The sequence below is a fragment of the Peromyscus eremicus genome, chromosome 7 (genome assembly GCF_949786415.1).
Source record: "Peromyscus eremicus chromosome 7, PerEre_H2_v1, whole genome shotgun sequence".
In the NCBI taxonomy this organism is placed as follows: domain Eukaryota; kingdom Metazoa; phylum Chordata; class Mammalia; order Rodentia; family Cricetidae; genus Peromyscus; species Peromyscus eremicus.
Window position 1 is genome coordinate 91,581,745 of NC_081422.1, and position 16,112 is coordinate 91,597,856.

A 16,112-nucleotide genomic window follows, 5' to 3' on the forward strand; every position below is an offset into this window, starting at 1 on the left:
GCGAAACTCCTAACATTTAGCTACCCAGCAACCCCTTGCCTCCTTGAATCTGAATAAGGTACTCCATAAGCAGTTCAATGGAAGCTCGGTTGGATTTCAGACAGATGATAAGGGAAAGACCATTTGTCTATGTTAGGTCAAGAAGGCCAATGACACGTCTTGTCTTAGGTGATGACAGGCACGGACATCTATGAGATGCCCCACTTTCCTCATCACCCCTAAAAAAGAAGATGGATCTCAGCAGAGAGCTGGAATTTTCCTGGAGATTATCATTCTGATCTTTTCAAACCATAGGCAGCCTCAATTGATGAGAGGTTGCAGTTTAGAGGCACATATGGCTGGCAGCCAGAGGAGATCGCATTCTAACCCATTCCTAGATGCTACTTCCCACTTTCATGGTCCCCTAAGCCATTTTGAAACTTCCTTTGGTTCCAACTTGATTCTCTTTCTTTTTGCTTCTTTCTTTCTTTCTTTTTGGTGTGGTGTGTATAAATGTGTGTGTGTGTACGTGTGTGTGTGTGTGTGTGTGTGTGTGTGTGTGCTCACTTGACTTTTATGTTATTGTGAAGACCAGAGGTTGATACCAACCATCTTCTATCTCTCTATCATATTAGACTATCTTTCTTTCTTTCTTTCTTTTTCTTTCTTTCTTTCTTCCTTCCTTCCTTCCTTCCTTCCTTCCTTCCTTCCTTCCTTTCTTTCTCTTTCTTTCTACTTTCTTTCTATCAATCTATCTGTCCATCCATCTATCTATCTATCTATCTATCTATCTATATTTATTTCTTAGACAGTGTCTGTCACTGAACCTGGAGCCCCCCTATTTCCACTAGGCTAGCTAATCAGGAAGACCCTGGGATCTCCCTGCTCTGTGTCCCCAGCACTGGAGTTACAGATGCACACTTGGCTTTGAGATGTGTGATGCAGATGCAAACTCAGCTCCTCATGCTTGCATAGCAAGCACCTGCCCACCAAGCTGTCTTCCCAGCCCGTGTTTCTTGTTCAGTAGATCAGGGCTGAGGATTGACGTGCACTTGTCACCATGATTTCATTACACTGATGGGCTCATTAACATTTCAGAACCCTATGCTATTTGACTAGACTGCAAAGAGTCTTGAGGAGCAGGTTTGGGCGACCACATTTTAGAGGCCGAAGAGGTATGCACAAGCTTTTCTGACCCCTCACTTTCATTCTGTGCCCCACCCATCCCCGTTGTCTTACCTTGGCAGCTCTTGGATACACCAGAGTCTGATAGATGACAATTGGGCCTGGGGTCTTCACAGAGGTGTCATTGAATGAGTACCAGTTGTGGAAGCTATTGCTGTTCTGTGGGGGCTGGGTTTCCCCCGTGGCACTCCAGTAGGTATAGAGGCCGTCAGTCTGTTTGACAGGTGCAGCAGATTGGGCCCTCCCAAAGGCCTCCAGACCCATCTTGGCCTTCTCGTTGGTGGCATTGAAGGACAACAAGGAGGAGCTTCGCTGGTATATCTGCTGGTTGCCGAAGCTGTGGGTGCTGAAGGTGACCTTCCTGGCAATCATCATTTCTGAGTGGATAGGATACTGGGAAGGGAGAGAGTCCCCCGAGGAGCAAGCCTTCTTGGGTCCTGTGGGAAAGAGTTCGTGGATGGCATTGGAGAGTTCAGCAAAATCCAAGGGAATGCAGTGTAGGGAGTGCAGCCGCAGCTGAGGGTCAGGTCTGAAGGTGTTCTGGATGCCCTCCTCGATCTGGTCTACCAGGATCTTAGCAGACTGCAGGAACGCCACCTGTCCTGTTTCCTTCAGCGCTTCCTTGGAGTAGGCAATCAGGCCGTCCATTTCATTCACTTTTGTAGTTGTGACGTACACGTACTTCTCAATCTCTTTCTGCCTGGACACTTCCAGATTCTCTATCTGTTCCATGATCATCTTCTCTTTCTCCTGGAGGATGGCTCGCAGTTTAAGAAATCCAGTTCTGATCTCCTTCCGTTTTGCCTCCTTGTCAGCTTTAAAGCTACTTTTTAAAATGTTGAATTCCATCAAGTCATTATCAATTTCATATCGGACTGAAAAACAATCAGGGTGGCTACTGTGAAAATTTTCATCTTCCCAGATGTCAAAGCCGTATCAAACTGGAGCCAATCTCTGTGGACTCACAGGAAATGAATGGAGGGTGAGGGAGGACAGACACTTGGAGCTGGGCTGACACAGGCTAGAACAGGCTTTCAAAATAAATTTCCCTCTATTTTTCCTCGCCATGCCCCCAGATGCAATTTTCCCCGGGCATATGTATCTCTTGTAGCAGAGAAAGAAAGAAATTTCTGATGACTGCTGAATGCTACCTTTCAAACAAATATTGATCTAGAGTTCTTCAGCATGGACAGTAGGCCACTCCTTATATATATGGACTGTAAGTGGCACTGGTATCCTCCCACCCCAACCTGCCCAATATTCTATGTTTAGAGAGTCTTGCCATGTTTAGCACTGGTATTGGAGACTGGGTGTGTGACTCACTAGCTGCCTTGTGCTGACCACTTTAAGCACAGTTGTCTTATCCATGGAGGAGATTTTAGCATCTGCACTGTATGATTATTGAGACTGGACATGGTATATTCCAAAGGTATCTTGGCTAGTTTTATGTTCACTTGACACAACCTGGGGTCATCTGGGAAGAAGGAATCTTAATAGAGAAAATGACTCCATAAGATTGGCTTGTGGGAAAGTCAAAAGACATTTTCTTGATTGATGATTGATGTGGGCTGGCCCTAGCTCACTGTGGGTGGTGCCATGTCTGGGCAGGTGGTTGTGGATGGTATAAAATGGGAGGCTGAGCAAGCTATGAATGAGCAAGCCATGAATGAGCAAGTCATGAGCAGCATTCCTTCATGGCTTCCCTTTCAGTGTATGCTTCCAAGTTCCTGCCTTAAGTTCTTGCCATGACTTCCTTCAATGATACACTAGGATGAAGAAGTGTAAAATAAAATAAACCCTTTCCTCCCTGAGTTGTTTTTGGTCATGGTGTTTTATCACAGCAATAGAAAACCTAATTAAGACACAGGCTTGGCGGTGGTGGCGCACGCCTTTAATCCCAGCACTTGGGAGGCAGAGGCAGATGGATCTCTATGAGTCTGAGGCCAGCTTGGGCTACAGAGTGAGTTCCAGGAAAGGCAGGACTGTTACACATAGAAACTCTGTCTTGAGAAAAGCAAACAAACAAATAAAACAAACCAAAAGGCAAAAGCTTATATGGTCCTCTACAGAAGGAGCCGTTTCTCTAAGTGGATTTCTAGGTCTGACTGAGGACAAAGACACATTCAGAAATTGTGAACCCTTTACTGAACTGTATGAAATATTACTGTATAAGAACCAGGGTTGGCTTCTTTTATAGAAATGGTATTATATGGCCAGTATGAACAACTGGACATGCAGACAGAAGGAAAGCAGAGCCTAGGCAGAGTATTATTGGCTCATTTGGAGTTTTCCTGTTACTATCTATCCATTAGCAGCTCACTGAATTTGTTGTCTGCAACTTGGATGGAACGTTCATGGGAGTTACCTTCAATTGAGATGACTCTCAGAGTTAGATTAATTATTCCCCCTGGAAATGGGGAGGTGGGAGGTAAAAATAATTTCTATGTTCAGAAACAAACAGAACTTCAGGATATGACTGGAGAAAACTCATTTTTTCTCTTTGGAAAATGAGGCCAAATTTCAGAAAGGTTGTGACAAGGATTAGAAGAGTGCTTATTATCCACCAGAGTCCCCCCACCCCCCACCCTGGGTGTGTGTGTGTGTGTGTGTGTGTGTGTGTGTGTGTGTGTGAGGGGTGAGAGCATGTTTCATAAGATTAACCACAACAACCCAATGAGGGTGCTACCCTTATCCTTCCCATTTTACAGATGGAAAAGCTGAGTCACAGAGATGCAGTGACTTAGTGACACTAAATGGCTCGTGGTAGCTGTCATGGATGCCATGACGGTGACTTGCTGGCCATGACGGGGTCTCCCAGTGTCTGGATTTTTTTCACCAGGTGGAGTAAGGCTCCCTAACAGGAGTCCCACACCAACTTCTGGTCTTTTTCCACAGCTGGGAGTTACCCTGAAGGGGAGTGGGAAACCGACCAGGACCTGCTTTGAACTTGGCGATGGCGCTGAAGAGGGCGGCAGACCTCTCGGAACAGGCGTCTATGAGGCTGACCGTGTCATGGCCGTTGTGGAAAGCGATCTTGCAGAAGGTGCAGAGCAGCTGGTTGTCACTGCGGCAGTACTCGTTGATGCGGCTGGACGGGTGGTGGATGCAGATCTTCTCGTCCTGGTCCTCGGCGCTGGTGTCCACGAAGACGTGGTCCTGCATGGCCACATCCGAGTGGAAGGCCTTGAGGCAGTCGTTGCACAGGTTGAGGCGGCAGGTGACACAGCGCTTGTAGGCGATGCGACGGCTGCGGCACACTTGGCAGAGGATGGGCCCCGAGGACCGGTCAAAGCGCCACTTGAGGTAGCCGTGCTCCTGCATGTAGCGTTTGGTGAGGCGCCCGCGCAGATAGTTTTCTGGAAGGTGCATCTGGTTGCTGTAGGGCATGCAGTGCGAGCGGTTGCACATGGGGCAGATGAGGATGAAGAAGTTCTCAGTGACCTCGGCATGCTTCTGCAGCTGCCGCAAGCACTTCTCGCACAGGCTGTGGTTGCAGGGCAGCATGAAGGAGTGCAGGCGTAGCCGGTTGCACAAGGGGCAGGAGAGGTGGCTCACCAGGTGGCTGTTGGTGGACATGGACTTCGGCTCCTCCAGCTGAGTTTCGCTGCTCCCTATGCGGAGGGCGGTCTTGGAGCTGAAAGGAAAAGCACGCACAGGCTTCAGGAACACACTCAAGAATTACAGAAGGATCTATCCAGAGAGGTGGCCCATTGGAATGGTGATGAAATGGCTCTTGCTTAGTGCCTGGCTTCTTGGCTTGCCTCTACTCTCTTAGTAAATAAACTCAGTAAGGCATTCGGTACCTGCTGCTGGTACCCATGCCATAGCATTTTAAAAGACGGTTAAGACCGAATTTAACGCTTGTTTGCACGGAGTACATTCCTGGGTCCAGCTGGAGTCCTGAAGTGCCCTCCTGCTAATTTTAATTATGAGGGAAAGAAAAACAGCAGAGCTGCAGCAGTGTGGTGCAGTCCGCTGGGCCTGGACGTTCCACTGCATATTAGTAACACCACAGAGCATCAGCAGGAGACAGGGCCACAGTGACTTTGATGGATCAGAGCAGAAGTAATACCACTGCATGATGCTGGAACTCAGACCAGAACATTGTCCAAACCGCAAAAATGACCTCCCACCCACCCGTGCAGGGAAATGTGAGTGATTACACCTGCTCTTTCTCTTTCCAGAAGCAGATTCAGGCTCCACATGTTCTAGCCGCCTTCTAGACAAGAATAAGAGAACCAACAGATTGACTCTATTCCCACTAACAAGATCCCAAGTCCTGCCATGGCCTGTGCTACCTTCTTACCCAGGTATCTCACACTGGTGTGGAGTGGGGCATGTTCCCATTTGATACAATGAATCAATAAATCCAACCTTGTCCAATTACAGGCATGCTTTTAGTGGCTGTGCCTGGAAGGCAGTGCCATTACCATTACTGTTGTATGTGGGATGGGACATAGGGGCAGTGACATTACCATTACTGTTGTATGTGGGATGGGACATAGGGGCAGTGACATTACTATTACTGTTGTGTTTGGGATGGGACATAGGAAGGTAGTAAATGGTTTTTCTAAGACAGCAAGAGACAATCTCTGAGCTGAGACTAGCACCTCCAAGAGCTGACTTTCAGACTGTCAGCAATACACAAGGGTCTGCCTCTGGGAAATGTACTCATGATGGGGCATGGAACTTTTAGAGCTGCCCATTTAGAGAGCTTCTTAATCTCTTTTGTGCTCAGTTTCCCCAACTGTAAATCAAAGATCACAGCACTTCCTTGGGAGTTTATAAAGTGTACATAAGATGATCCACCAGATGATGTCCACAGTCAAAGAGGAAACCACAATAGGAGGAATTAGCAGTCAAGCTCATGAAAGCCCATGCATGCATCTGTTGTGAGTTAAGGGTCTTTATTTGTCTAACGTATGAGGTCAGCTTCATGTATTCAATTGCAAGAACTATAAATGGTGGGAGGCTGTGCTTGTGGAGTTCAAGTGCATGCTATGAGGAGCTGCAGCCAGCATAAAAGCAGTTTAGGGACATAAGTGACTTGGCTGTGGGAACGGAGATGCAAGCTGACACAATTTGTGGTTATTCCCATCAGTTCCCTGTTCATAGTAAGGTCCTGGTCTTGGTGTTGGGCTGTGTTCTCTTCTGTCCTAGCCTTGCTGATTTCCCTTTGTCTCCTTCTCCTCTTTCTTGGCCAAGGAACCTGTGCCTCCAAGCACTGACAGCCAAAGGTGCTTCCCAAGCCTATTGCCCCAGGGTGGCCCTGAGTTACAGGGAGCCCCAGTATATTCTTAGGCACCCAGACAGCTGGCTCATCTCTGAGGACTTGGATGCTGAGATCCAGGCTCGCAGCCTCACTGTCTTCAGCCTTGTTTCCTTTCTGCTTCCCAGCCTCCTGCTTGGTCCCAGAAGGGTCACCTGGAGTCACAAGTCAGTTGTACTTGTGGTAGCTGGGTGGGCTTCTTTGATAAAAAAGATAAGACTCAAAATGAGTATATAATAAATGGAGAGAGCATAAGAGACCAGCAAGAGGAGGAGAGAGAGGGGCGATACTGTGTGAAGAGTGAGCAGGACTAAGAGACGCCTGTTAATGGCCCCAGGAAGTGGACTACTTGTGAGAAAGGGATCGAGGGAAAGAGTAACGCCGCCGAGAAGGCTAGGTTAGACCAGAGTGAGGGAGGAATGGGGATACTGAGCAGGACTGGGAGGGAAGGAGTTCAGAAGCCAGGGGGAGCAGATTGGAAGGCAAGTAGCAGTGCATCACAGCTGTCTCCCTGGAACTGGCATAGCACCTCTGCCCACCCTCAAACAGACTGAAGCCCCCCAGATAGGCTTCTGGGCCCCTAGGTTCCATGCCAAAGCAGGCACTAAGCCCAGTTTGCCTTCCTGCGGAAATGCCCGCCATGGCTTCCCTGCATGGCTCCCTCCCTCCTAAGTGCTGCCCTGTTCTCACATCTGCCTTCTAAGCTGCCAGGTCCCACCCTCAGCTCCACCAGATTCTTCCCATTAGAATCACCTGACTGGGAGAGAGCTCTTACAGTTTTGAAGCCCAAGTGGTACCCCAACATCAGTGAAAAATAGAACGCCGAGGGGTGGAGACCAAATGCCAGTGTTTTTAAAGTCCCCAAGGGGATTTCAATGCACTTCTGCCCTTGGGGGACTACTGATGCCTAAGGCATTTGTCTAAAGCACTGATTTCAGCCCCCCTCCCTGCCACCTTACAGGACTGAGCCGTGATCGTCCCTCCTTCGAGAAATCTCCTCTTGCTCCTGAGTCCCCTGACATGTGACATAAAAAGAACAGTGTGCTGGATGTGGGGGTTGCTACCTTACTGAGTGGTTGAGAATCTGAGTGTCAGGACTTTGGATGGGAAAGAAGGGGTGGCCAGCAGTTCATGGTACCTCTGTAGGTTATTAGGGTCAAAAGTGGCCCCTGGAAGTTCTTACTCTTCAGGTAAATGTTGCAGTTCATAGGAGGGAGATGAATAACAGTTTGTAATTTTTATGTGTCATATAACAGACTACAGAGCACATACTGTATCATGGTCTCCATTTTGTAATATGGCATTTTTAAAGACTAGGACCATTGACCTAACTCTGGATTCAAGTTATGACTCATCCTCTTCCTAGCTGTGTGGTTCTGGGCAACTTAGTATCTCCCTGCTAAATATCCTCCTGAGCCCATGGGCACAGGGTGAGGGAAAGGAATGGTTATATAAACAGTGGCTAGCAAAGTTGCTTACCAGCAAGTATCAGCTATCGCTTGTTTGGGAGATGAAGAGCATTTGGGGTCCATGGGTGCTCTGTGCATTCACACAGATGATGGAATTTGGGTTTGGGACTTGGGGGTCTATACCACCAGTGGATATTTAGTATGCACTTAACTGCTACAAAGTTACCATTTTTTTTCCAGGTAGAGTGCACTCTAGGAAGCACTGGCTAGCCTGTTCTGGGGGTCCCTACAGCTGGCTTGAGTCAGTTCCCCAGGTTTTCTTTCTTGTCTTTGTCAAAGTAACCACCCGGTGGATGGCCAGCACTTACGAGGTGCGGATGCTCCGAAGGCGGCCCCGTTTGAAGGTGATGGTGGCGTTCCGGCAGCAGCGGCTCTCGTAGTAGTAGCATTTCATATTGGTGTTGGTTGTGCAGCAGTATTTACAGTTGGGGTCATTGGCCCAGGAGCAGCAGCACCAGTGGCAATTGGGGTTCTCTGCGCAGGTGCAGTGGCAGAATTGGCAGTTGCGCTCGTCCTTGTAGGGGCAGGGGAAGCAGGTGCAGTTCCGCTCCGAGGTGAAGACGAACTTGCAGCACAGACAGGAGAAGAGCCGAGGGCAGCATCTCTGCCAGGTGCAGCATGGAGAACACACACACATAGCCGTCTCCATGGCTCTGGGATCCTTTTGGCACTAGGCCTCCGGAGTTTGGACAACTTCCTCTACTGGATTCTTGGGGTGACTTTCTCCCTCAGAGGGATCCTTGCCACCTCTAGTGGGGCTGGCAGTTCGGGAGTTGTGGCAGGAAGTTGGCCAGTTTAGGAGGCTGTCGCAGGTGGTGTCCCTCCTAGGAAGCTTCTGAGCTGGCTTGACCTATTTCAGCCTGTGGACATTTGCTTATGTCATAATCCCTGACTCCCACCATGCCTTAACATGCTCAGTAGGTAGGAGGAAGGCACCCAGGGGCAGTCTCCAGTCTGGGAGTGCCTACTGGGTGTTTTCCATGCCAACAACTCAGGATGTAAGTGCATACCAACTCCACAGGAATGGTGGCACCCTGAACCTCCTGGAGACCTTATCTAAGTTCTCACATAGATTCCAGGTGTGATTTTTCCTTGGTTGGTACTTTTCCTGATATTTGGGTAAGTTGACGTCTGTGTTTGTCTTTATTGGCTGAAAGACTGGAGTATGACTAATTAGAAATACAGATTGACATAATGTTCCTCTTCCATCAACAGAACTCTTTGATAAGCAAAGCACAGCATTTACAAATAATAACAGTGTCACAGTCACTATTTGGAGAGGAAATCGAAGGGACAGAGACACGGGTTCACTCAGGCCATTCCTCCTTTCAGTGGTCCCTGCTCATGTTCATGAGGCTTGATGCTGAAATCACTCACAGATTTGGGACTCGGGCTTTGTGTCTTCTCCTAGGTACCCCTACCTCACCCCACCCCCACCATATCCATTTATCAAGAGGCTAAGGCACATAATCATCAGCTACTCTGCCAGCGTGTACTTGGAGCCCCAGAAACAGGGCCCTGTATATTAGGAGGAATTTGCTTTCCTCTTTCTGAAGTTGGCGGAGATGAAAGGAGCAGAGACTTCCTGGCCACGCCATCCTAGAACAGGAACACCGTCTCATTACATTCCCAAAATACTGCAGAAGTGAGAGCTGAATTTGGCGGCAGGAGTTTTAGTGAATAATTTATTATCTCTTCCCATGATTATCACTTTTGTAAAGAACATTCATGAGTGCTAACTGGGCCAGCCTCACATGGAGTTTAGATCTCTACAATTGAAAATCCTGAATCCTAGGTGAGTGCTTTACGTTTTGGTGGATAATGCTAAATTGTCACTCCAAAGCATACTCCAGATTACACCAACACTAGGAATAGGCACATGACACCTCCGTGTTTGCCCAAATTTAGTTTTATCAATAAGCTGCCCTACCCTGGGGACACAGAGATGTGAGTTCCATTCACAGACATTTCAGCATTGGTCTCTATAAGGCATCTTTTTTTTTCCCCTCTCTTTAAAAACATCAAGATGTAATTCACTTACCATTAAAGTGAACAAGTTAATACCTTTTGGCATATTCATTAAATTGGGCAAATATTACCATTATCTAACCCCAAAACATGTCTGTCACACCCAAAGACACCCATTAGAAGTCATTTCCTCCTCCACCCCCCCCCCCATTGACCAGTGATAAAGATTATCAAATGAAGGTAACTCCCTAATTCTTTTCATGTGACCAAAATGAATTCATTAAACCCAAACTGACAAACGCAGTTGAGAAAAGGCAAACTGGAGGCCATCTAATTTAATGCTACACAAATGGAAGCTTTTAGGGAAGTATTCAGCGGATTGCAATAACACATTTAAAAAGTCATGCAACTTACCTTTGGTCGTTTGTTCTAATAGAATTCTTCTCACAATCATTTGAGTCACCTGCATGTGTGCACAAGAGGCGTTTGGCCTCTTGATATGAGTGTTTGTGTTAAAAACACCAAATATAGGAGCTGGAGAAGTGGCTCAGAGGTTAAGAGCACTGGCTGCTCTTCCAGAGGTCCTGAGTTCAGTTCCCAGCAACCACATGGTGGCTCATAACCATCTGTAAGGGGATCTGATGCCCTCTTCTGGTATGGATGAAAACAAAGCATTCACATACATAAAATAAACAAATATTAAAAAAACCCCACCAAATACTGTGGGGGTTTATATATAGTTACTTTTTAAAAAAAAGATAAAGTCTTGCTGAGTGGCCCAGGCTAACACAGAACTCATGACAATTCTCTTGCCTCAGCTTCCTAGTGGGTAGTATTAAAAACATGTACCACCTTTCCTGATTTATAGTTGACTTGTTAATATAATGAAGTTTAAATGTTTCAGCCTCAAAGCCAGCATGATGTTAGAAAACACCAGGGGGTTCCTGGGAAATGCAAGATAAAAAGCAGTGATACCTAATATCCACAGCTACTCACCTTGATTTTGGGAGTTCTTCACAGCAACCCAAGCAGGAACCAGGGCTTGCAGAAAAACAGCTAGGGAAGGAAGAGAAAGGTACCACAGGAAGAGCAAAATCAGACAGGCCACACTACCTCAGACAAAAATACTGCGGGGGCAAGGGAAAACCATAGATAATGCAGTCTATAGAACCAGAGGAAAACATCTGTATCTCTAAGGTATAAGAAACTTCTACAGCTCAATAGCAAAAAGCCACATAACCTTTTAAGATAGACAATTCTCCATCTCAAACAGATGTGTCTCCAAAGAAGACATCCAGTCTGTTAGTATATGAGGAGGTGCTGAGTATCACTAATCATCAGGGAAATATGAGTCAAACCCACAAGGACATATGGTATTTCTGCAATACAGACAAATGCAATATGTATTGATCAAATTAAGCTATTTAACGTTTCCTTCCTAATACTTAGTGTTTGCAGCCTCTTCTGTCCCTCCCCAACACCCCCACCCATGGGATACAAGCTAGGTCACTGGACTAGGTAGGACTCTACTTTGCCAGTTCTGCTGTAGAACACTAGAACCTATTCCTTTTATTGTCTTTTATTTTTATTATTTTAAAAAAGATTTATTTATTCATGTGTGTGAGTGTTTTTTCCTATATGTATGTATGTGCACCATATATGTGCCTTGGGCCTGTAGAGGGTGTCATATCCCTTAGAACTGGAATTATGCTGAGGAGTCCAGGAACACATCTGCATGGAGGCCCCCGCTCAGCAAGCCACATGGAGAGCTTGTGCCCCAGATTGGGTGGGGGCTGCAGTGTGGGGGCTGGGTAAAAATAAAGGCTGTGGTGACATGGAAAAAAAAGAGAACTGGAATTGTGGATGGTTGTGAGCCACCATGTGGGTGCTAGGAATTGAACTCAAGTCCTCTGTAAGAACAAGGGCTAACCACTGATCCATCTCCCCAGCCTTCTTCTCCTCCTTCTCTTCCTCTTCTTCTTCTTCCCTCCTCTTAAACTCATCATCTACTTTCTCTCTACCTTCTCTCCTACACCCTATCTTCTAGTAATCATGGTTCCACATTCAGATAGATTTTTTTTTATTATTCATGTATGAGGGAGACTATGAAGTATCAGTCTTTCTGTGTCTAGATTTTACTTGATATAATATTCTCTTATTCCATTAATTATGCTGCAGATAATAGAACACAATTCTTTTAATGGATGAATAATATTCCATTGTGCGTATAAGTTGCCACATTCTCTTTATCTTACTGATGGGCATCTAGGTTGATTTATATCTTAGCAAATCATGAATTGTTTAAAAATAAACATGGGACATGCTTTCTTTGATAAGATTTTACATCATTTAAATTTATATCTAGAACAGTGGTTCTCAACCTATGGGTCACAACTCCTTTGGGGTTGCAGATCAGATATTTATATTAAAATTCATAACAGTTGCAAAATTACAGTTATGAAGTAGCAGCAAAATGATTTTATGGTTGGAGGTCACCACAACATGAGGAATTGTATTAAAGGGTCACAGCATCAGGAGGGTTGAGAACCACTAATCTAGAAGAAGAATATTTGAGTTGTGTTAGGTTTTTTTTTTTTAAGAACTTCCATGTTACTCACTTAATAACTGTTTTATTTAACTTTCTTACCAACTGTTAGTGAGTTTTCTTTTCCCCATAGTCTTCCTAGCAATTTATCAGCTTTTCCTTTTCAGGTAACAGTTGTTCTAATTGGGGTGAGATGGTAGCTCATTGTGGTTTTGATTTATGTTTCTCTCATAGCTAATGATGTTGAGTGTTTCTCATAAATTTAGTGACCATTTGAACTTCTTCTCTTAACATGTGTTTGCTCATCTCCTTTGTCCATTCTAAATTGGATTGCCTGTCTTTGCTACTGAGTTGCTTGTGTTCCTTATATATTCGGGGTATTAATCCTTTGTTATTTGAATAGTTTGCAAAACATATCAACTTGTCGATTTTCTCTTGATCATTTCCCCTGCTGTGTGGAATCTTTGTAGTTTGATTTAATCCTCTTTGCATATTTTTAGATTTGTTTCTTATGCTTTAGGGGCCGTAGACAAAACAAAACACACAATCCTGGGAACACTGTCTTCCCTTTGTCCGGAAGCACTTCCCTCTGTCTGGAAGCACTTCCCCTACGCTTCCTTTAAATACTTTCATGCCTTATATTTATGGGATTTGGTCCCTTTGTGCTTAATTTCCTTCTAGAAGGTGAGAGTGGAGGCCAAGCTTTAATCTTTTGCATTTGAATATCCGGTTTGTCATCATAGTACTATGTGTAACAGCATAAAACCAAAATGAAACATAAATGACTGTGGACAGAGACGGATCAAGTAAAATCAAATACAATGACGTCTGGCTGAGCTGTTAGGAGAACGAGAGACCCTTGCCTGCTGGAAACTGATTCCTGAGATATACTATTCAGTGAAATAGCAGTGTGGAGATGGTGTGTGGAACCACCATTCATTTCAGGAAAAGCCTGGAGTCTTTGATTTATATTTTATATGCTATGTAAAGATAAACTAAGTTAGATTTATGAGAGTACAGGAGCAAAATGGAAGGGACTATGTATCTTAGTTTATAGAATTAATTTTAAAGCAATTTAAATATCTTTTTGCATAATTATAAACCAAAGTAAAATACAAATAACACACTGAAGCAAATAAATTTAACTATAAGTTGAGTTCTGTATAGGAGGAATTATTTCAAATCAAAAGGGACGGTGCATCAGCACGGTCATTTGACCAGACCCTCTGTGAATTTTATCCTTTAACTTGTAACCAACACAAAACAAAAGAGAAAATAGATCTTTGATTCTTTATTAATCACCCAGGTTTTGGAGGTGATCATATTGTTATGAAAGGGTTGGATGCACGTTGAACAATCATGTAAATGAGAGCTTGTGGTGTTATAAAGAAAGAAAGGACACACAGACAGGCGACAAACACAATCAAGAAAACCCAGCTTCACCGATCTGAATTGGAAATGCCAATACCAACCCATGCTATATTGTTTGAAAATAAAAATTAGCCTCATTTTTTAAGCTAGTTTCTAGTTGTGCTTTGTTGTCTTTGGAGCCTTTGCTTAGCTGTGGTGATTTGTTAATGAATGAGCTGGAAACATTCTCTTAAAAATAGTGCTGACTCTGGCCACAGAAGAGTCCCAAGGACCACGACTTACCCAATAGTAATAGATACTTTTGTTCCCCAGATTGCGGTCCCTGGATATCACCAAGAGGAAGCTGAGCTTTATGGAAAAATGGGTGACTTCAGATCTGGGCAAGCACACAGTAAACATGGATCTATGTCTTATAACACTTAAAAGTCCCCTCAGAGCTAGTTTCATTTTGGTAGAGAGCACACAACGGGGGCGGAGGGGTGGGGCAGCAAGCTAGTATGGCCAGGGCAAGTGACAGCTCAGGAGGGAAGGAACGAGACCCAGCGAGTATGTGCAGTGGTGCTGAGGTGTGATGCCCAGGGACCTGAGTAGGACTGAGGCACCCAGTTCCTCCACTAACCTGGAGAGCCAGCTATTCACAGATCAGCTAACTATTTTGAGAACTTGCTTGCAGTGAGGAGAAGCATCCTCATCTAAGATTATGCCCCTCTTCAAATAGCTTCCCTGATTACAGTGGGACAATTTTAAAGGATTATCCCAGTTGCCAAAGAGGTCCTGTTGGATTGGCTGAGGTTGATAACTTTGATTATATTACAATTTGTCTTTTATTCCTGCTGAGTCCTATTTACTTCAGTCCCTATGGTGGTCTGAATGAGAAATGTCTCCCATAGCTCAGGTATTTGAATATTTGGTCTTCTGTTGACCACATAGTGTGACGTTATGGAACTTTTAGGAAATAGTCTTTCTGAAGGAAGTGCCTCACTGAGGGCAGAGCTTATGGGATTCTAGTCTTGCCAAATCTAGATGACTCTCTCTGCTTTGTGTTTGCTGGTAAAGGTGTGATGCCTCAGGTTCCTGATTCTGCCACCTGTGTCCATCCATGCCTTCCTTCCCTGCCATGGTGGATGCTCTCTCTGGAACGTAAGCCCAAATAAACTCTTTCTTTTGTAAGTTGCTTTTGGTCATGGTATTTTATCACAGCACAAAAAGTAACCAATGCGGTCCCAAGACTAGTCCCCAGTAAACCACTTTTGTGCAAACCTGCATCTCAGAGTCTGTTCCTTGTGGAACCTGGATGAAGGAAACAGGTTTGGGAGCACCTGGTTTGGAGGTCCACTGCCCATAAGACCCAGCACTTTCATTTGTCCCATGAGAACAGCTTCCACTGGTCCTAGTGTGGGACATGGCCTGTATTCACAGCTCTAACTATGGACTCCCACGAGGAATGTAGTTTATTCACTGTCCTCCTAGACCAGCTAGCTTATTATTTGAGGTCATTTTTATCATGAGCAGTGTTGCCAGGTAACAAGCTGACTGTCCACCTTTATTAGTTTCCAGGGGAACGGAGCTGGATAGTTAACCCAAGGTCGTATTTCCACAGAGACAGAGAATGTGTTTTGTTAACCATTTATTCACATTTTAAAAGCCAAGAATTCATACAGATAACTTTAGGTAAACAAAAATGCCAATACCCCTTATTTAGAGGCTATTAGGAAACAAACTCATTATTTTGAAACCTGGTAAATAAAGGGAAGGGATAGTTTATCCAGACTTTCTCATGTATACTGTGCCTGAGGATAATGAATAATCTGATAAAGAGGATTTTTTTTAAATAGAACTATTCCAGTTAATAAAGGAAGGACAGAATTAAGCTATCATCCTGTTGCAGCTTCTAATGAAAAGATGAATCTAGGCCTTAATCTTCCACAACTGCTAATAACACCAGAGGGAGACAATTTGATGTTCTGTGCCTCTGATGGGAGCTCACAGCATGACTTACAGAAAATTCCAACCTAAATGTGATCAGGCTTCTAGTTCTTAATATTAACTGTCAGGGATCAAAGATTATGCTAAATGATACTGTGATACTATTTCCAAAATCTAGACTATGGAAACTGTATGAGACAAATGAGCCAATTTCTTCAAAGAAGACAGTGACAGAGGGGAGAGGAAGAGGAGAGAGAAGAATGATGAAAAACAGATACATGGAGAGACCAGGATTTATATCTAAAAGAAATCTAAACGATGAGGCCTGTAGATCAAGCAACTGCATCATGACTGTACTTAGATTCATTTGAACAGCCTGTAAAAATGACGAGTCAGTTGA

General features: G+C 44.8%; 1 protein-coding gene and 1 long non-coding RNA gene across 3 annotated transcripts in view; one reads left to right on the forward strand and one right to left on the reverse strand.

Annotated features, from left to right (window-relative positions):
- Trim42 (tripartite motif containing 42) overlaps nucleotides 1–8,756 on the reverse strand; it is a 19,176-nt gene extending 10,420 nt beyond the window's left edge. Inside the window, exons 1-3 of one of the 2 annotated variants that reach the window (XM_059268414.1) lie at nucleotides 8,211–8,756; nucleotides 4,101–4,798; nucleotides 1,219–2,039 (exon numbers count right to left, since the gene is read on the reverse strand). In XM_059268414.1, the coding sequence (XP_059124397.1) occupies nucleotides 1,219–2,039; nucleotides 4,101–4,798; nucleotides 8,211–8,551 (1,860 nt within the window). In that variant the 5' untranslated portion in view covers nucleotides 8,552–8,756. Of the gene's footprint in view, nucleotides 1–1,218; nucleotides 2,040–4,094; nucleotides 4,799–8,210 lie in introns of both variants that reach the window. The other variant, XM_059268412.1, reaches the window with a different exon arrangement.
- Nucleotides 7,398–14,956, forward strand: LOC131915294 (uncharacterized). Its single transcript, XR_009380312.1, has 2 exons — nucleotides 7,398–9,021; nucleotides 14,099–14,956. It is a non-coding gene; the product is annotated as an uncharacterized LOC131915294 (long non-coding RNA).
- The last annotated feature ends 1,156 nt before the right edge of the window (nucleotides 14,957–16,112 follow it).